The sequence below is a fragment of the Amaranthus tricolor genome, chromosome 7 (genome assembly GCF_026212465.1).
Source record: "Amaranthus tricolor cultivar Red isolate AtriRed21 chromosome 7, ASM2621246v1, whole genome shotgun sequence".
In the NCBI taxonomy this organism is placed as follows: Eukaryota; Viridiplantae; Streptophyta; class Magnoliopsida; order Caryophyllales; family Amaranthaceae; genus Amaranthus; species Amaranthus tricolor.
The window spans coordinates 30,329,763-30,350,921 of NC_080053.1; the positions used below are offsets into that span (position 1 = coordinate 30,329,763).

General features: G+C 33.1%; 1 protein-coding gene across 2 annotated transcripts; it reads left to right on the top strand.

The window, feature by feature from the left end:
* Positions 1-1,821: 1,821 nt before the first annotated feature.
* On the top strand, positions 1,822-20,123 carry LOC130818159 (double-strand break repair protein MRE11). Of its 2 annotated transcripts, none has more exons than XM_057684220.1 (22): positions 1,822-2,166; positions 3,654-3,877; positions 4,101-4,258; positions 6,635-6,725; positions 7,704-7,823; positions 7,895-7,963; positions 8,058-8,149; positions 8,309-8,411; positions 8,487-8,594; positions 8,693-8,755; positions 8,826-8,897; positions 9,087-9,164; positions 10,538-10,600; positions 10,904-10,967; positions 13,044-13,126; positions 13,483-13,596; positions 13,766-13,843; positions 14,059-14,118; positions 14,541-14,806; positions 16,928-17,036; positions 17,434-17,625; positions 19,793-20,123. In XM_057684220.1, the coding sequence occupies exons 2-22, from the start codon at positions 3,734-3,736 to the stop codon at positions 19,823-19,825; spliced, it is 2,160 nt and encodes a 719-aa protein (XP_057540203.1). In that variant the 5' UTR covers positions 1,822-2,166; positions 3,654-3,733; the 3' UTR covers positions 19,826-20,123. The 2 variants fall into 2 exon arrangements, with proteins under 2 accessions (XP_057540203.1, XP_057540204.1); XM_057684221.1 differs by having other exon boundaries at positions 1,824-2,166; positions 3,742-3,877.
* The last annotated feature ends 1,036 nt before the right edge of the window (positions 20,124-21,159 follow it).

A 21,159-nucleotide genomic window follows, 5' to 3' on the forward strand; every position in this document is an offset into this window, starting at 1 on the left:
TGAATTATTGTCTAAATCAATTATTTAAGTCAATTTTTAAGGGGTATCTGGTAAAAGTTAATTGTTGATTGTCGTTTATTAGATAATGAAAAAATTACTCGTAATAATTTTATATTTTGAGTTGAGGTAATGATCTAATATGTCGTATTATAATTATTCTTGGTCTTTAAACAAGTCCAAAAGTGTTTTTCACTAAAATGAGTCTAAATTAAATCAAAAAATAGGTCTTAAATTGATCATAAGTTGATATAGGATGAGTTTGAGTATGGCAATATCATACTTGCAATGACACATTTAGGTTTTTTGGATGCGTCCATCCATTAAATATTAAAATATTATTCCTAAAATTAAGGGCGGATTTAGAATTGATTTAACTATTTATTACATCTTTGCTCATCTCTAAAGTATATTGAGACTAAGGTTAACCATTGTCTAAGTAAAATGCTACTCACAACCAACAACTTCAAATAAATATAGTGATTTTAAGTGGTAATAATGATAAGTAAAAATATAAAATATAATTAATCTTAGCTATGTAAATTATTTGACAAAGGTTTGTGACTGTTTTTTTAACTTTCATATTTTTTTTATATAAATTTAACTAATTGAAAGGTACACCAGTACTCCACAACAATTTTTTTCCTAATGACATTAAGGGGCCTATGGACCTATGGTGGAGGTCGAAGGGACGAGAACTTACTTTTATTAGTAATAACATTAATAATAAATAAATTGATCCTGATTGAACCTTAATCCTACTTAAAAGGTGGCCATTTAGATATTAAGCTTCGACAAGTAGGAGTTGCGAATTTGAGTTGGGGTGTATGGATTTTTTTGTTAATATCGGTTATGACTTATGAGTGGTAATTAAATTATAAGTCTCTATTAGACTCGATGTAATCAATTTTATATGAAGCTAGATGTTAATATTAGGTTGATTACAAATCACTACGAGTCCACGATCAAGTCAAATATAGGTAGGATACATATTTATATACATGCATTTCATCTAAGAGGTTCTGTCTAAGCAAGTTACGTGTATGTCGGACCATGCCATAGTAGTTCATGTTCAATAACAAGTCTTGCCATGCGGCCATGCCAAATAAACATAACAAAATTATTTTGAATATTTATTTTATGGCTTGTATTTACGCATATTTGATTTATCTCTAATAATCCCTAATTGCCTATTAACAATTGAAAAATATATTTCAAACCAACAAAAAGATATCATAAAATATTCTCATAGAAGTTTTTTTTGAGAAAAACAAATTACTATAATTCTATTTCTATCATTTTATTTTCACGATGCTATATCGATCATTTATTAACAATAACTCAGAGCACGTGACTATGCATCTTGTGTCGGTCAGTCGGGTCATGTCACAACATAAATTTCTTTGTTATTTTATATTTGGAAAAATTGTTTAGAATAATTCAACTTTTTATTTATATGCTCTTACAATAGTCATAACTTTTGATTAATCAGGAATAATCCCAACTTTAAGATTACTAACCAAACAATATTATTACCCAAAGGGTGATCGATTCACTAAAAAACCAAAAGTATTAAAGATTACAGTTAAAATATACAAAACTTACATCAATTATTTTTTTATAAGGTCGATAATGATATTTACAACTCTAAGAGTTGTATATAAAAATCAACAAATTTTATTTATTATTAATTTTTGTTAGTTTTATAAGATAAACCAACATGGAAATTGAAAATAATTAATAATTGTATATAATAAGTAGATATTAAAAATATAATAAATAGAATTTAAGAAAAATGTAAATAAACATTAAAAACAGAATTAAAAACAGAATTAATTGAGGCATGGGCCGGTCTGAGACCGGCTGAAGAGGAAATGCCTTCCCGCCAGATACAGCAAGTCCTGCAACTCCTCCACTTTCCAGTTTCCACCACCATTGCTAAACCTTCCTTAAACCCTAACTAACATCTTTCCTCCTCCATCTTAATTTCTCTCTTCCAATCCCATTCTTGACGTCTTCGGCTAACCGATTTCGTTTTTTACAATCGATTTCATTTTGGTTTTATCGGGTTTGCTTTTCTTAGGGTTCACGAAATTTGCAACCTGAAATCCGCATTCAATCAAGGCGTTCACTGAAGTACCACTGCGGCGCGGATATCTTCTTCTCCATGTTAGCAACTTTCTCTTTGTCTAAATCTGCATTTATTTTGATTTTTTTGTTCAAAACTTGCTTCAGAGTTTATTTCGTCAGAAAGTTGTCAAAATAATGTAATGGTTTTTTAATGTGAAATTGTGCTGGATTTAGACTCCCAGATGATTTGCCAAGTTTACTTCCAACTTGATTGGTTTAATTATTGGGTTGATTTTTTGATGGGGTTGAACTTTGAACTGTGTTTATACTATTTGTTAGGAGTTTGAGTTTTTCTTTTCATACTCTGTTTCTCGGATGATTAGTGATTAGTTGAGAATTGAGATGTTTGGTTTTAACTGATAAGTTCATTATTAACTCAGCTGCTTCAATTGTCAAACTTTACTTGTATGTAAGGTGGAGCAAAAATACACAATAACTTTTTAGGCCATGCTTATTTACATAGTTCAAAATTTTGGGGCCTAAAAACATAATCAAAACTAAAGCAAAATTGATGTGAACCCTTATAAATTAATATTTGAGAACCCTTAATCCAGGTCCTGTGTGCGATGGAATACTTTGTACATGTCTAGCTCCATCTTTACTTATATGCTACTTAGCAACTTATAGTATACTTTCTTGCTTCTTTTTACTTCTAATTAATTTTCCACACCATTATTTGAAAGTTGGTTAATTTTTCACACCATTATTTGAAAGTTGGTTAAGTTTGATTTGGGTCATCAGTTTTTGTGTAGTTGTGAATTTTGGAATCTGTAATGATAAATTCAAATTTAGAAACAATTTAGCCTTGTAGGTTCGTTTTAGTTGACTTTCGTTCAAGACTTCAAGTTTAGGGTAAAAATGAGGTTTCGGTTAGGGTAATGCAATTCTATGGTAGTTTGTAGACTGGTTCTACCCAAACTGTTTTGGGGCAAGAGTCTGGTTTACTTTTGGATTGTTACATTTCTAATGATGTAAAGTTTGGTAATAACACCCCATGTTGCAATGTATCTGTCCTAGATTGTATCTAGCACTATTAGGTGTGTTTTTTCAATGGATTTAGGCAAACAAAAAGGATGGAAAATGATTGTCGGTTCTACACATTCTATAAATCAAATTCCTACTATTAATGTCTAGTTGATTTTTTGATTGTTTCTTACAAGTTGTTTTAGTTGTTTCGTTTCACAGTGCACACTGTAAAACTAATGCTAAAATTTGAGTTGTTGAGTAGTATTGAGTTAATGGGGCATGCCCAGGGGAGTGGATGTTAGCACTTCTAGTTTACCTCTGTCAAGGGAAGTGAATATCATTTGTATCCGTTTGATTTTCTCCCCGTTGTTCAATTACTATCATCATAGGCTGAAATTCTAGATAAAATTACCCCTGCATCTTGTACAAGAAGATACGCTATGCATCAATTATATATTTTAGTTGATATATTCAGGTCCATTAATTGAACTCTTTTATCCAAGAGTTATGGAATTGATGTATTCAAAACTGATTGATTTTGTTGCTATTATTGTTTGAAGATGTAACTAGAGTAGAACTCTTGGCAATACATGAGAAGTTATTGTGTCAGAATCATAGTTTTGAGTATGCTCTATATACTATGATTAGGGAGGATTCGAGCAATAATTTAAGAGTGCTTATAGCGACCGATTGCCACCTTGGTTATTTAGAGAAGGATGAGATACGCCGTCATGATTCATTCGATTCCTTTGAGGAGATATGCTCAATAGCAGAGGAAAAACAGGTTATTCTCAGTACTCACCAACTACAATCCTTTTTATATTAAATTATATCATGAATAACGCATCATTTCATTAGATTCTTAGCCATTGTTCTAATCTTCTTGCAATGGTATGGTTTATGCCTATGTTCGTTTTGTGCTCCTAGAGGCTTGGAAGTGGTGTTTTCAATCTTGTTGTTATTATGATTATTGCTCACAAATAGAATGACAATGGTGTGGCCATTAGGTGGACTTCATACTTCTTGGTGGTGATCTCTTTCATGAGAACAAGCCATCAAGGATGACTTTAGTGCGGGCCGTGGAAATCCTTCGTCAATACTGCCTTAATGATTCACCCGTGCAATTCCAAGTTGTCAGCGACCAGACCGTGAACTTTTCAAATAGGTTTGTTCTATATTCATCTTTTATTAGCATTGTGAGACTTCGTATGAAATTGTATATTACCTAAACCTCACTTGAATATGTTGTTGAGCTTTAGTTATATTGCTGCTATGATTGCTTGTGTTACCTTGATTGTGTTGGTGTACTCCTTTGATCCCTTACTACACTCATATTTGGGTTCTAGAGAATATCAAGGATGATTTAACTGTGAAAAATTGTTTTTGATTGTAGGATAAGTTAGAAATGTTATGATCGAGAGATAATTGAAGTTGATGTCATGGAGAAAGAAAAAAATATGTCAGGAACAACCCTAAAAGGATACTGAAAGTATTAAGGGACTGAAAGTATATATATTTTTTATTTGAATGCATTGCGTTCTTGGTCTATAATTTATATTTCAAGTCAAAAACAAATAAATGAAATTTAAAAGGAGAAAAGGGCGTAAGGTTTTGTAATAGGTTGTTTGACTAGTATATGAGAAATATGGTTGGTTAGTAATGTTTCGATTTTTAGTAATCTATTGTCTTCATTAGCAAGTGGTGTGTTTAGCTTCATTTTGTTCATGATCATAGAACAATCCCTAGGGTGTTTCATTTGATTTCTAGGAACCAACAAGACTAGAGTTTTTCTTCCACTTACTATTCTGAAACACTTAAGCCTCCTCTCGATACTCTTTCTTTGTTTTGGTGTCGATGAACTTTGTTCTTACAGAAAAGAATAGGCGTTACTTGAGTTTCTATGAAGCATGCTTACTAGTTTCTAATATAGTTATTTTGGTGGTTGATGATACAATGTATTATTTCTACAGCTTTTGAGATACGTAGTTATACTATTATAGTACTTGCGGAGTTCATCGTTGAAAAATCATGATTTCAAACAATATGAATACATATAGGTTGTTTCTTGATTGGGAGTAATAGTTCAAGAGGGAGACGTTCTGGCTAATTTTAGTTGGTTGGATAAGGGTAAAATATTAAAGGAAGGTAATCTACTATCTTAATATGATTAGGTGAATTAGTTGCTCTAGCTAGTGTTGTCAAACAGATCAAGCCAGATCGGGTTCGTGTTCAGTTCATATATAAACCGGTCTGAAACCTCTTGATCCGAACCTAACTCGAGATCAAGTTAACTTGATTTCAACTCAATTCATTTCAAGTTTTCCTTTTCCATTTAAGAGGTTTTAACAATGACTACATCTTATCTTTTAAACTCAATTTTAAACTTTTATGAGTTTATTTTCTATTTATTAAGAAAAATAAGAAAATCTTAAATGAATTAAGTTCATGTTATATTGCTTGACTTGACTCAAAACTAATTCGTTTAATTAAATGAGTTATATATGTGATGTGGAAATTTTATTTATTGCAAGCGCACAATGTATGTATAGTGCTTGTCAAATACAAGGAAACTAATTTAATGATTTTATTTAGTTCTAAACATTGCACAATGAGAACACAATTAAAAAGTGGGTTTTTATACCTAAATCACTGAAAATTATAACCTAATATGTTGTAAACTATATAATGGGAAAGTCTAGGATATTGAATATCACCAGTTCTCATATGGACAACCATTACTACTAATATCTATAAATTATGGTTCAAAAAGGAGGTGAGGAAAGAAAATAGACTTGAAAACATGCCAAAATAGAGTTAGGTGGAACTTTATCCCTTGACTTAGTGCTCTAGGGATAGTTAACTGTACCATTACATTTTACTCCCAAAATCTATATTTTTATACTGGAATGCGCTTGCATATAAAAGCTATATAATGAGATGTTGTTACATGCTTATTCCTATTGGATGGGAGGAATATATTATTGCAAGGATTAAACTAGATGGTTACTTGTGAGGTAAAAGAACACTGCTTGAACCATAGTGTAAAATGCGGTAACAGTCGCGTTAATGAAACGGTGATGTGGTAACAAGAGTGATGCAGTTACCATGACGCCTAAATATTGGTCAAAACCATAAGTTATCCCTGTATACGGCCCAAAATGTGGTTTTTTACACCTTTACAATGCGTGAAATATCAGTTCGTAGTTTTTGAAAACCTTCACAACGCGGACGATGGGTCTTGTTTTTACTCTGGCTTGAATTGCGGTAACGAGCATTAGGAGACTAAAATAGCCTTGGAAGAGCTGTATTTTGCGTGAAGCTCTCCGGGAGATGCTTGGTTAACTTATTATTTCAATTGAATTGAATGGTTTCTTGGGATTCATATGCCAATAGTTAGAGCTTAATAGCTTATCTCTCTGATAGTGATGACGAATTAGCTACTTGCGGCATTGCATCTCCAATGAATCTGAGGACCTGTTTATCTTTTTGTTATTTTTGAATGGCTTATATATCTTACAACCTTTTTTATTTCTCGACTCAGATTTGGTCATGTAAATTATGAGGACCCTCATTACAATGTTGGCTTGCCCGTGTTCACAATTCATGGCAATCACGATGATCCTGCTGGAGTGGTAAGGCCTGTAGCATGGACACATTTGTTCTTTAATTCTTCTATATGTACATTTGAAGTGTGTCTGTGTGGGTGATTACTTTTATTTTGTTGTATTGAAGTACTTGTCATATGCTGTAAGAAGTTCGTTCATTCCAGATTTTGAATAGTGGCATGACTAGGAAGATACAGTTGAGCTGTCAATCCTGTGGTTTTAATTTGATGTTCCTTCGTCATCTTTAGAAGCGTAATTTATGGTGTGGGATTGTAGGTCATTGTCTTAGAGTCTCACCCCACCAAATCCTAGGTATTGTTTTATTATGTTGGTTCATACCTGCAAGCGAGTAAATACCCTTGTGCAAAAGGGCTGATAAAGGTCCCCCCATAGCTGCCTATAATAAAAGGAATGTTGAAAGGGCATGTCTGATAAGTATAAGGTTGTAATGCTCAATTTGCTAGTAAAGGTCAAATCAGCAAATAGTGATTCTTTGTCAATTTATGTTTGAATGTTGAACTGTTCCAAATAATGACAGGTGCGTGGAAGTTGCAATATTTGATTCTCATTCGAGTAAAGTGTCGTTCCTTTGTACTATTCTGTATATTTCTGTACTTCTGTCATAATATATTAACAACTTAAATTCAGATTTGTTTTTGAAAGAATGTATATTGGAATAAATTGGAGTCCCCTTGTCTTGCACCAAAAAGCGGTGCTGCTCAAACTGAGTTGGTGTCTGAATGAGTACACTGGAGAACTTTTTTAATTACTGGCTTGTTTGAGCACAGCTTTTTTTCATTAACAACTCTGCATGTTGTATGCATGAGCCATCTTGTTGAATCTGAAAAATTCTTTCTTCTGTCTGATATGGTAATTATCAATGTTTAATGATGTCTCTTGATAGAAAATTGAATCAGGAGCAAGAACAATGTCAGTTGAAAATACTTGGATAGTGTATTAAATTTGGCTTCCTGAAAGATTATGCTATAAATGTTTTTATGACAGGACAATCTATCTGCTGTTGATATCCTTTCAGCGTGCAATCTTGTCAACTATTTTGGTAAAATGAATCTTGGAGGCTCAGGGGTTGGCCAGATTACTATTTACCCTATTCTTATCAAGAAGGTTAGTCTTTGATTATCTTATGTGAGCAGTTCATCGAACTTTATATGATGGCATGTTGGGTTTTTCTGTAGGGTTCAACATCTGTCGCTCTATATGGCCTTGGAAATATTCGGGATGAAAGGTTAAACAGAATGTTTCAGGTGCTTTTATATTTATAAGCATGTTTTTGTTTCATCCTGCATTAGAGTCTGTAATCGGGATATATTATCGACTATGTTGAATTTTGGGTTCCAGACACCTCATGCTATTCAGTGGATGTGCCCCGACGCACAAGAAGGGTGTCAAGTTTCAGATTGGTTTAATATCCTTGTTCTCCACCAGAATAGGTACAGTCTCTACCAATATTGTTTTCTGAGAGCTTGCTTTCTCCCTTTATCCTGCAGATAAGTCGGTGAAATATTATTGTTACAGACCGCGTAAAATCCTGAAAGCTACTGGATTTTTGCAGCAGCAAATGTGCTCTGACAAGACTTTTACTTGTGCAGAATAAAAACAAATCCTAAAAATGCTATAAATGAGCATTTTTTACCGCGATTCCTTGATTTCGTGGTTTGGGGCCATGAACATGAATGCCTAATTGACCCACAGGTGCAGTTTCAGTTTTTTCTTGGCTTCCGACATATATCGCAGAATTCTATAACTGGTGGCCTGTTGATTTCACAGGAAGTTACTGGAATGGGTTTTCATATTACACAACCTGGTTCTTCTGTTGCAACATCACTTATTGATGGGGAATCAAAGCCAAAGCATGTTCTTCTTTTAGAAATTAAGGTAGTTCAACAGATTTCCATAAAATTTTGTACCTTTTTATTTGCTAACAGCGTTGGAATCAAGTTTTTGTTTCCTGACCTGATATTGTGCTCATTTAGGGAAACCAATACCGTCCAACCAAAATACCTCTGCAATCTGTGAGGCCCTTTGAATATGCTGAGGTAATACTTACTAAATAATGTTGAGGATGATGAAAGCCGCCTTGTTGTTTATTGATTGTTAAAAATTCAGGTTGTGTTGAAAGATGTACCTGATATTGATCAAAGTGATCATAATTCAATTCTTGAGCATCTAGATAAAGTGGTAAGCTTTTCTCTGTTTTAAGAAATACCATTATCTTGTGTCTGTGCAGTGCCCCCCATGCTCCTTTGTTTACATCTGTATTCTCATATCAAATATATAAGTGTTTTTTTTTTTTTTTTGTGTGGATGGTATTTTGTTATCTTTTCAGTTTGTTTTCTTGCTCTGGTGTTGATTATGTAGTTTGAATAGGTCAGAAATCTGATTGAGAAGTCTAACAGAAAGGCAGCCAACAAAGCTGACGCTAAGCTTCCATTGGTTCGAGTGAAGGTACATCCTGCATGCTTTATAAAATGGTTGTTATTAATGATGGGCATTTGATGGTTTTTTGACGAATCTCTTTCAATTGATTATTGTTAATTCAACGGAGCTTAAAGATTTTGGGTCCAATGCTTGGTCAGCTACAATTGTTTTCCTGAACTAGAAAAGCTTTTATAGACTAAAATCATTCTGGAAAATTCTTGCCAAGTGTTGAGACTTGAGCGAGGATTGTAGCCACCTAAAATGATCCTTTCACAACACCTTTGCTATTACAAGGGTACGATTATGTACGTTGACCCCAAAACCCTGTCTAGGAGGGAACGACTTTGCATTGGGGTAATGACATGTTGTATGATCAAGTCAAAATTCCTGCTGCTAAGTGTAACTTAATCTAGAAGAAATATAAAGTGGATATGAAACTGTTGTACATCTTTTTGTTTTTTTTTTCTTCTTTTTCTTTGGCAATGATTAGAGGGAAAATTCTTTTACATGGGATTGCAAATGAATAGATGAATATTGCCGATGAAAAGTATGTTAGTTCTATGTCAAATATCTCATCAACGCAACCCATTTAATAAAGAGTGAACTCGTATTGACTTGCTTAGATTAAATGGCCAAATTTTTGACGCTAGTCTAGGACAATTGTTTTGTGTGGAGTCTGTGTTGTGTTGTCATGTCAGATCAGCTTTTTTTTTTTTAACTATAACCATGCTCTGCCCATACTCACCACTGTCAGCTTGTCATCCCATTGCAACTACAACATTAATTCTTGCCCACCTCAGCATAGTCTACTCTTCTTCTCCACAAATTTGACAATTGTGATTGCTATAGTTGATGGAAATAGTCAAGGGGAGGCAAGCTAAATCATTACATTTACATTTTCATAATTGAGTCATCACAGCCAAATAAGGTATTTAACAAGTGTTTTTTGGTGAAATATAGGAGACATTTGGCATCAATTTAGTAAAGCCTTAAGTTACCTTAAGCAGATATCATTTGAAATGCACATTTGATCACATGTTACTTATTGGTGGTTTGAAAGAAAGGAAACCATTGAATATTGCAGGAGATTTGTTGCTATAAGAACCGCATATTCTCTTTGTAAGAGGTTTTTCGGATCCTTGATTCAAGTTCATATAGTTGTCGAGGACTTCCTCTTGAGCTTGTCGGTGGACTCATGACATGTCTTAGATCTTGATGATTCACATGCATATTGGAATACTCTGGGGGTTCCGGTTCTTGTCTTCCATTGCAGCTTTTTAGAAAAAGAACGAAAAAAGTTATAGAAAACAAGTTTTACTTTTAGTCACTGCTTTTGTTTATGAATCATTTCTGTGGTTAGTTTCTTCTACACAGCTTACGTTAGCCTTTTTAATTGGTAGGTTGACTACTCTGGATTTATGACAATAAATCCTCAGAGATTTGGACAGAAGTATGTTGGCAAGGTACTTTGTTAGTTTGTCTTTCTTCCTTTTGCATCATATTGCATATTTTGTTTACGATTGTCCCTTCCTTCCTGCAATTTTCCATCCAAAATACTATGATAATTTATTTTAATAAACTACTTTATTACTTGTCAGTTACTATGCTACAAAGAGGGGATGGGCATATGTATATAGGAGTAGCTATGGCCAAAAGAATGATATGATCGCATATTTATGACAAGTTCTATCATTTTCATTATTTTAATGATTTTTGGGTTCTTGCAACTTATAGGATGGTTAGTAAATGCACTTTTTTCTGTGTAGGTGGCAAACCCTCAGGATATCTTGATATTCTCAAAGGCTTCGCGGGTTAAGAATCGAACTGAAGGTAATTATCTTGTGGGCAGTTCTGGTAATGGTTTTAATTCATTAAAATTAGAAAGTGGTGAGATTTTAAGGTTGAGGCAATTGTGACTTTTGTTATTTTTTGGATTTTGAGTTTTTTGATGTCATTAGTTTACTTGAGCTGTTATTGGATTATTTTTTATATCCCTGCTTTTGTTTATTTTGTATTTTTTACTTTGAATATTGGGTTTGTGCATAGTATAAAAGAGAGAGACAGTAGTGAAAAAGGGGTGCATTTGTTGAGGAGAGAGATAGAGAGAACGTAAATGCTATTTAAGTTATGTGCAAGATAAGATAGTTTAAGAGCTGAGATGTGAACCAGAAGTTTGACGAGCATTGAGCATTTGATAGAGAGTAAATCTGAAGGAAGAAATTGAAATGGAAAAGAACAACTAACGGCACCAGAGTAGCATTGTAAAGCTATGGATGGACGGTGGTGATCAGCGTATATGGATCTTGAGGAGTCTTGGGTCAAATTCTATTGCATTTTGAAAACTCATTCATCTAAATGAATACTCACTCTGGATATATTTGTTAGATTAACTCATTAAGATAGAAAAGTTATAAAGAAGGCAAACACTTCTAATATAGTTTTTGGATCATGAATGACTAAGATTCAATGAGTTGTCACTGAGACTAAAGTCAACTGTGTGATACTGGGCTGTTGCACTTTGGTGAGAAAATTCTTATGGTCTGGAGCTAATGATACTAGGAAAGACCTTGCAAAGTGAGTTATGCTGTGTCGCTCAAAATTAGAGATCAACAATTTGGGAGGCTTTAAAATCGATTATCTATGAGATTCCCGGAGGATTTATGTGGAGAAACTTTCTTTTGTGTCTGTTCCATTGTTTCTAAATGTTAATTATATATTATACTGTTGTGTGTACTCTTTATGCTGTTAGTCTTGGGATGTTGTTTTATAAAAGACTCTCATGCTAGGGAGGTTTAAGGGTTTATTATGTTGGTGGGATTTTTGATTTCTAATTACTTAATGGTGATGATTTTAGGTTGTCGATGGGTGATCCATTAGCATTGTTTAAATGCAAGTCTTTGTTTAGTTGCTTAGCTTCTATTCTTATTTCATTTAGAAGGTAAAACTTGTCAAGAACTTTCATTATTGAGTTTCGTTAGTTTTCTACAAGATTATACAAATGATATGCTAGATTCTATATGGATGGTTTTTTTAGCAACTTTTATTCTTGTTCGCATGTCATTCTTTATTGTCAATGGCTCCGTCTGAGTATTTTAGTTTTTTTTTGGTGGAGAGTATAGCTTCGGCCCTGTTGAGTGGACCTTTTGTATATACATTTTGTAGGGTTTGACCCAACCAAGGGGAAGAAGTTGTGCCATGTTCCTTCATATAAGTCTTCTCGTGTATTTGATTAGATCAACATTCTTGCTTTTCTCAAAAGCCACATATATACAAGACTGCCGGAACTTATCTGTCAGGGTTTGTATTGGCTCTATTTTATTTCTCTGGCACAGGGGCTGTCGGCAGACTGTTCTATGTATTTTAGTTTGTATGCACTTCCCAGGTTTATAGAGTTATGCCCATGTTAAGTTTCACTGTTTAGTCTAGGCGACCTCAACTCAATTGGGCCTTTTTCTCCAAAGGGAAGGCTTTTACCTGCGAATCCATAAACCGTAATATGGTTCATCTTTGATTAGATTTCACCCCTTATACCAAAGAATTAAAATGACTTTCTTTTAGGATATTTGCAGCTGGGGCTTAAAATAAATCAGTTATGGAGATTTGTAGGACCCTTTTTCGGTGATATTCACTTTTTATTGAGGATAACTTGTCTTGCTTTGTACATCCCTTTTGTAAATTTCTTCAATTACTAAAAATGATAAAGGAGTGCATTTTAGTTTGCTTATGGCACATTTTTGATAACAAAGTACTTTGCTTACTCAATATCTTTCATGCCCTGTTTGTATTCAGATATAAATTTTTGTCACATTTTTATCAAATTTAGTCTTTATTATTCTTGTTAGCTCATCACTTCATCTAAATTTTCGTTTGCTGTCTGATGTACATGTGCCCTTTTCCTTTTTTCAGGGAAATTGGATGATTCTGAGAAATTCCGACCAGAAGAATTAAACCAACAGAATATTGAGGCTTTGGTTGCTGAGAGTAATCTGGTAATGTGTTCAGAAGTTAGGACGTTTTCAATCCCTTGTCTGATGTAGATTTGCAAGTTGACCTTAAGATATTTTGAGAGATGATCTCTTCCTAGCTCGACAGCTGAATGCAAAGGGTTATACTAGCTCAAAAGATACAAACAACTGTGTTGTGCGTACCTTTCATATACGTTTCTCCCTTCTCATGTATGGAAGCATTTACAAACGAAGAATTAGAAGACTGCTTGATAGTTGTGTCCAAAAGCCATTTTATGTAAAATAAATTGTACAAAAATGCAGAATGTTAGCTTAACTTTATGGTACTTAGTGTTTTTTTTTTTCTAGTAAATTAAATTTTATCTTTTTACTTCTTGCAGAAAATGGAGATTCTTCCTGTTAATGATTTGGATATTGCACTGCATAATTTTGTCAACAAAGATGACAAAATGGCTTTTCATGCTTGCTTACAACACAATCTTGACGAAACACGTGTAAGTTGCATTCATAAGCGAGTGTCCGGCATCAGATTTCCATAATATATGTGATGATGAACCATTTCTTTTACTGTTCCTATATTCCCTTTGATAACCTTTTTTGACTTGATTCTGATGGTTTTGGTACATGATAGTAAACTTGTAATTTGTTATGTCTTCTGTGTAGAGCAAAATTGCTGGAGATTCAGATCCGGTGAAGTTTGAGGAAGAAGACTTGATTGTTAAAGTTGGAGAGTGTTTGGAGGCAAGAGTCCTGACTCTTATATTTTCATATCTGTATTTTGTATCTGCAGAGTACATTTATACTCATATTTATACCGAGTATCTTTTTTCTCCCTTAGTGTACCCTTGTCTCATTTTCTAGGAAATGTTGTTCTGTTATACGCCATGATTGATGGGAACTGAATGTTTCAAAGTTTTGTGTCTAACTCTAACTAGTCGTTTGTTAATATTCTTCAGGAACGTGTCAAAAACAGGGCAACAAACCCAAAGACATTTACCTTTAGTGCTCAGTCAGAGGTTGGCTCTCTTTCTTTAGTGTTATATGTGTCTGAACTGACGTTTGTCAATGCTATATGTTCATATTGTTCCTGAAGCCTTTTCTTAATTGTATTAACTTTTATCTATCATGTACTTTTTTTTTGTTAAGCACACGAAGAGCACTGAAATTATAATGAAATGTTGAAATTATAATTAGTCAGTCTTTGAGATCCACCGGCTGACTACCCTGATAGACTACTTTGCATGGAGATTTTAAAACAATGCAAGGAAACTTAAGTTATTTACTGTCAGGCCCTTATCCAACAAGAGCACTGAATGTTGTTTATGAAAATATTGTATTTAACGAGTAGCAGAACAGGATTTCTGTGGCTATCCCAAATTAAAAGCTTGTAGCTATGACGAGTCTTGATAGCTGAATGCCTTTTCTGTTCCCTGTCTAGGAGCTCAGAGGTAAACGCATGGCAGGATCAAGAGGTGCAGCATCTTTTAGTGATGATGAAGATGATCCTACTCAAATTTCTGGAGCAAAGTCTATTGCTCGAGGCAGAAAGGCGAAAGTTACAGAACTAAGTTCATCCTATGATGTTTCCGAAACCGGTAAAACTTCTACGAGAGGAAGGGGAAGAGGAAAGGGTAGAGGAAAAGGTGCCACCAATATGAAGCAGACAACTCTCGATGCAACTTTGAGTTTTCGCCGTTCTCAAAGGTGTGCTATTTCCATGCTTACTTCTGTATTGATCTCACTTTTTTGCATGTATGTACTAGACTTTTGCATTGGTACTGCATAATGTTTGTATATCTGGTTGGGAAGCCTGAATAAAATACCTCTATTTCTTGGGGGAATTAGTAGGTTTTTTAGATGGTTTGCTTATTTGACTTTGCTTTTCTCTATGAGATTTTCTTTTGTATGTTTTATTTTATGGAGGTGAGTAATAGCATGGCTCAAAGTTAAATACCTTATACATGGCTGAGACTTTGGTGTGTTTAAGATTGGGGAGAGTTTTCCAAGCTTGCTTTTGCCTTCACATAGCCACAATTAGTCTTGTTCCTTTAACTGCAGGATCAAACAGAATCATTTTTTCCACCTTCAAGGTTGGATGTGCCTGCTAGCCCCATCTGTCCTTCCATTACTTCCTTTCTTATCACTGGACCTTAACTCAAATTTGTAAGCAAAAGAGAAAAAGGGGGGTATGCAAGATTGTGGTGCACATAGATGGAGTTTGGTGGTTCTTTGTAGAATAGAGTTTTAAAATGTAGGATTTCCATCTGCTGTGCCACTTATATATATATCTTTTTATATATATATATATATATATGTATATATATATATGTATATGTATATATATATGTATATGTATATATATATATATATATATATATGTATATATATATATATAAAGGGTCAAGTTCAAGTGAGAACCAAGGTTATATGAGAACCGTGAGAACTAATCTCTCTAATAAAAATGTGTTACTTTTCAAAAAAAAGTGTTACTTTTGCACAAAAAAATATTACTTTTGTTTTTAAAAAAATCTGGTACATTTTAGTAAAAAAACGTTACTTTCAGATTAAAACATTAATACAAAGTAACACATTTTTTTCGAAAAGTAACACCTTTTTAAGTAAAAAGTAACACCTTGTTATGAGTTTTTTTTAGAATTTTTTTCTTAAAGTAACACTTATTTGCCTAAAAGTATAATCTTTATATATATAGATGTAGGATCAAATATAAAGGATTTATTGTTAGTCACTATAAAAAAAAAAAGGATACTATGTTATAAATTAATAACATTCTTCAGATTTATGACATAATATCTTTTCTGTGTAAGATAGTGACTTTTACAATTAAGTGTTTTGGCTTCATTGTGACCTTCGATTTTTTATTTTATTCAAATCAAAGGTGTAGAATGCTTTTTATTCTTCTCATTTTGAACACCCTTTTCATTGGATCCCTCTCCTCTCTCTCTCTATATATATATATATATATTGCTCTATAGCAAATAGTGCATAGATCTTATTAGAAGTGATAGAGTAATATGCATATATTACCCTTTTCTTATAGTCATAGGGAATACAATGAAAAATAAAAACTTTTATACTTTCTCCATTCTCTAATATTCTTCCCACTTAAAATATGGAGAGGAATCAAGGAGAGTAGTAATAAGGGATAAGATTTGATTAAAAAGTAATTTATTATTGCTTGAAATCATAGAAAGTAAAGGGGTTCGGTGAAAAGAGGGTGCGGTTATATTGAAGGAGAGAGGTACCATTATTTTTATTTTGGTGCAAAGGGGGAGGGGTACCATTATTATGAAAGCATCAAGTTAATTTTGGAGGTTAAAAACGCAAATATGTGATGCACTTTTTGTAGGGGGGTCTTTCAGGATGTACGAGGTGATCGACCGTACAGGGCCCTCCTCTTTCTCCTGTGTATAATCAAAAAAAGAAATATGTTAAGTTTATTAATAAAATAAAATATATTTACCATAAATAAGGCGCAAAATAAAAGTTTTGCATAGGGCCCTCAAATTTTTCAAGACGACTCCGTCTTTTTGTAAAATATGCTAGACAAATGAGGTTGTTTTTATCCAAAAAAAATGTTCCAAAATGGAAATATGCATAATGGGAAGAACTATATCAAAGTTTCATTTGGGGATAAACAAATAGTACAGAGGAAGCATAAAATTAGAGAGATTTTTCCCTAGTAAGGATTTCATTATGGCTTTATTCATGTAGACAAATCTCGCATGAAATCTTTTTAATCTATTGTTTTCTTTATTTTATCTTTGGTGGTCTGTGATATCTAATGGTTAGCTTTTTAAAGTGCAGATCTGCATCAGTTGCCGCTTCAACGGCAGTGCATGCAATTGCTGATGAAGTCGATTCTGCATCAAGTGATGATGAGGAGTACGAAGCTCGAAAGGTCAAGAACAGTTCGGTATGTGAGATCTGCTTTGCATAATCCAGATAAGCCGTCCGTAGCTGATGTGGGAGCTCATATGGATATTTAGCTTTTTTGATGAACAATGAAATATAAGGAATTTCTTTTGCAATTAAGGGTCAATTAAAAATAACCTTTTTGTTAATCATGGTTAAGTTTGCATACATCTAATCCCGCAATCCCTGCCTAGGTGGGAGCCACTTGGTATTGGGGTTATGGCATGTCGTTGGATTGCAAAATTGGTATAAGTGTAAAAACTTGAAAAAAAATTAAAGGGTAATAAACACAAATCCTATGTTATAGTATGGGCAGAGCTGTGTACATTTCTTTTATAGGCTTTGCTAATCAGTAGTAATGTCTAACTAAGCAAATGAATGTAATTTGACTTGTCTAGGATGATGACGATGGGCTCCAAGTAAAAAATCGCAAACGAGCTGCACCAAAAGGAAGGGGGAGAGGTTCAACACAGCCCTCTAAGAGGGGAAGACAATCAGGGAGTTCTTCACTTCAAAGGATGCTTATGGGCAATGATGATGAAGATGAGGATGATGATATACCGAGCCGATATAATAAGTCTCAACTTAAGGTCAGGATATTTGTTGATTCATTCTTTGACTTTGATTTCTTTCATTGCTATGCAATGTTCAGCTGAATATTTTGAGTTTTCGTGTGATTTTTGCTTCTGCCTCTTTCTGTGACTGACATGAAGCTGCTTGTGAGAATCTTCATTGCATTGACCAGTATAGAATTTTTGGATTCCTTTTCTAACAAAAAATGGCTATTAAAGTATGAACTAATTTCCCACTATATACCCAAGGATCAAAGACTTGATCTCAAGAACACGTCTCACACAAACACCCAAAACTTAATTTGATATGTGCAACCCAAGAACAATTAATAAGCAAATAAGAACACAATCAAAAGCACACCAAGATTTAAGTGGTTCACCCCTAATTGGGCTACGTCCACTGTCCTAGCCTAGATGTCTTATTGCTCCTTTAACAAGTTCTCCAATGAAGATGTACAATTGAAAATGATTACAATTGAGGAAGAAGAGAATAGAGAGTAGAGAGTGAAAATGTGTAGAGAGAATAAGGGAATGAAATCAATGTATCTAATCTATGTGTTTAGCCCTATTTATAGTTTATAGGGACTAACACTTACATATAATCCTAAGGCTAATCAAGAAAGCCGAAGAACAAAACAAGAAAATGTTCCAGCCTATACCACCGAGTCGGCTTCCCTTTGGCCAAGGGAAAATCCGACTCGACTTTTCCTTCTGTCTCAAATCATCGATTCTTCCTTTTAAGCCTTATACCATATGTCTGAAATTACCATTTTGCCGCTTCTTAAAACACAACATATTAACCCATGATTAAGGACATTAAGTCACACTAATCACCACAAAGTAAATTGTAGTCTATTGATCATGGAATAAAAACTCATCTGTTACATAATGCAACTACCATTATTTTACATGTTTGAGAGTTGTGTCAAATCCCGTTACGTAATGGTGTATGACTTTTTATGGTCAAAATGCTGCTTTGACCGTTATGTGATGCGTAATGGCTGATATTTCACTATTACTTTGTCGAGAAGATGTTATAGAAAAATTTCTTCTAAAATGTCCCTAAATTATAGAAAAAGTTCTACATCTCTTGTTAAAATTTCATTACCTTTATTTCCAAAAAAAAAAAAAAATCATTACCCATTAACTTACTTTAATTATTACAAATCACTTAAATTATAGTTATTTATCATTTTAATCATTAAACAAAATAATTATTTAATAAGTTATTTAATTATTCACTAAAAGTTTCTTATATAGTGCAATAATAATAGTTATGGGCATGATAATAGTAGTTAAACAACAAAAATGCAATTATAAGCTTACAGCTCAAAACCCCCTAATGGTCATACTATTGTGTTATATCCGTTTTCCTTGACGCCGCGACCGTTTCCACTAATGTTTCCGCAACTGCTTTTAGTTTTTACCATGCTACCTATGTTACTCGAACCCTCCATTTTCGCCAGCACACCAGTGTCCAATACGGCCGGTACAGATGCCGATGCTTGACATGTGCACGGTACGCCGGATTGCACATGGGTACGGTAGCTTAATGCTGTCATTCTTAAATCGCCATTGAAGCTTCAGTTAACAAACCCATTCAACCATTGTTTTTCTTATGTTTTAGCGATGAAGAACATGTCTTTCTCTTCTGTTTTAGTGATGAAGTAGAAAGTGTTAAAGCTTGAATAATGAAAAAAAAACAAAGAGAAAGAAGAAGATGAAAGGAGAGAATACTTATTTCTAAAGAATATGTAGTGTAAGTGAAGAAGTTTAGGCCATAAGGGTTAGTAAGGGAAGAAGTCTTCTTTTAGCTTCTTAGAGGAGCTTAGTTTTACTTCTACTTTTTACTTTTTTCTTTACCTTTTACTATTTTACTTCTTTTTTTTTTTTTACCTTTTCTCTATTAGATTATTATTTTTACTTCTTTTAGCTTGTTAGAGAAGCTTGGTTAACATCTCCAGGTGCATAAAAAAAGATCATGCATCATTGCCTTTAATATATATTAAGCTTAAACCTAATAAACCTGAAATACATGCATTTATATCAAGTTTTCTAATACATTGTCTGTCATTTCCTTTGTTCAATGAGATTCTCAAGCTGGATGTTTTGAAGATGGTGTTTTTCTCTCATTTCGACAAGTAATTGATTTGTGTGTTGTTTTCTTTTCGTTCTAATACCTTAGATCACAAAAGATTATGGAGCTTTAAGACGATAATTTGGATTTGATCCCTCTTAACAATCTCGTGTTGAAGTCAAATCTTTTGAAATGCCGTTTCTTGTGCTACCTCAAGAGTGTAACATTGAATGTAGAGAACAAGTTATGGGCGTCATGCACAAATTTTCCGAATCAAAAATGTTCTTGGCGATTTTCGTATTGGCATTTAATGTATAATATTGTATTCTATTTTCTGGGAGAAATTTTGAAGATTTTGTTTTATGTAAATGTATAATTGTACAATTTTGAAATCCATTAGTGCAGAATTGGCCATTTATTATCAGCTGACCATTTTGAACTCCAGACTACAGTTCATACTTCATAGTTTGATCAGCTGTAGCTTATGATATTGTCTGAGAATTAACCTTTTCATGGAGTTTTAGAACCATTTGCTCGTGCCGGTGTTTCTTTGCCTGTGCACCTTGCCGATTTTTTTTGGGATTAATGGGTAAGGATAATCCCGTTTAAGTAAAAAAGGAAAACAATTAATTTTTCTATTGGTGGTGAAGTTTGTATATCTGTGAATGGGATTGAAAGGAAAATTCATTTAACCAATGATTCTCAATGACACTTCATTTTATTAATATTTTAATAAAAATAATAAAATAAAATGATATTTCTCATGTAAATTGTTGAAAGTATTTATTAATGAATAATTTGAAACTATGAATTATGGTAATTTGCGAGTTATAATTATTGGGTAATAGAGATGGATAATTTGCACAAATGAAAGTCTAAATTATCAGCTATTGATAAAATATACTCTTATCATATCATTTAAGTTTTTATTGATTGATATTAACTTATATGATAAATAAAATTAGTCAATTTATCATTTATAACCCTCCTAAAAATTAATTAAATTGAGTAACTTATCATTTTAAAAATAGATTGAGTTGATTATTCTTGCTAAGTAATATATATATATATATATATATATATATATATATATATATATATATATATATATGTTCTTACTAAACAAACTCATTCAACTCCATCTATTTTTAATAAAAGAAGTGGAAGGAATAGAACATGTATCCCTTAATCTCATTTAATAAATTAGCAAAAAAAAAAAATTTATACCCCTTATCATTGTTTCCAACCTGAAAACACATTTGTTGTCTTCTTGTATTACAGAATAGTTTTAAAATAATTATTGCTTTAATATCTAAAATGTTAATTTTAGATTAAAATTCATGTGTAAAATATTAAACAAAATAAAGTGATATTTAAGTCTTAACGTAAAAGATTTAATCACTATAATTGATTTATTTATGTAAAATAGAATTTGTGTAACATAACTGATATGAATATGCATTAATTATTCCAAT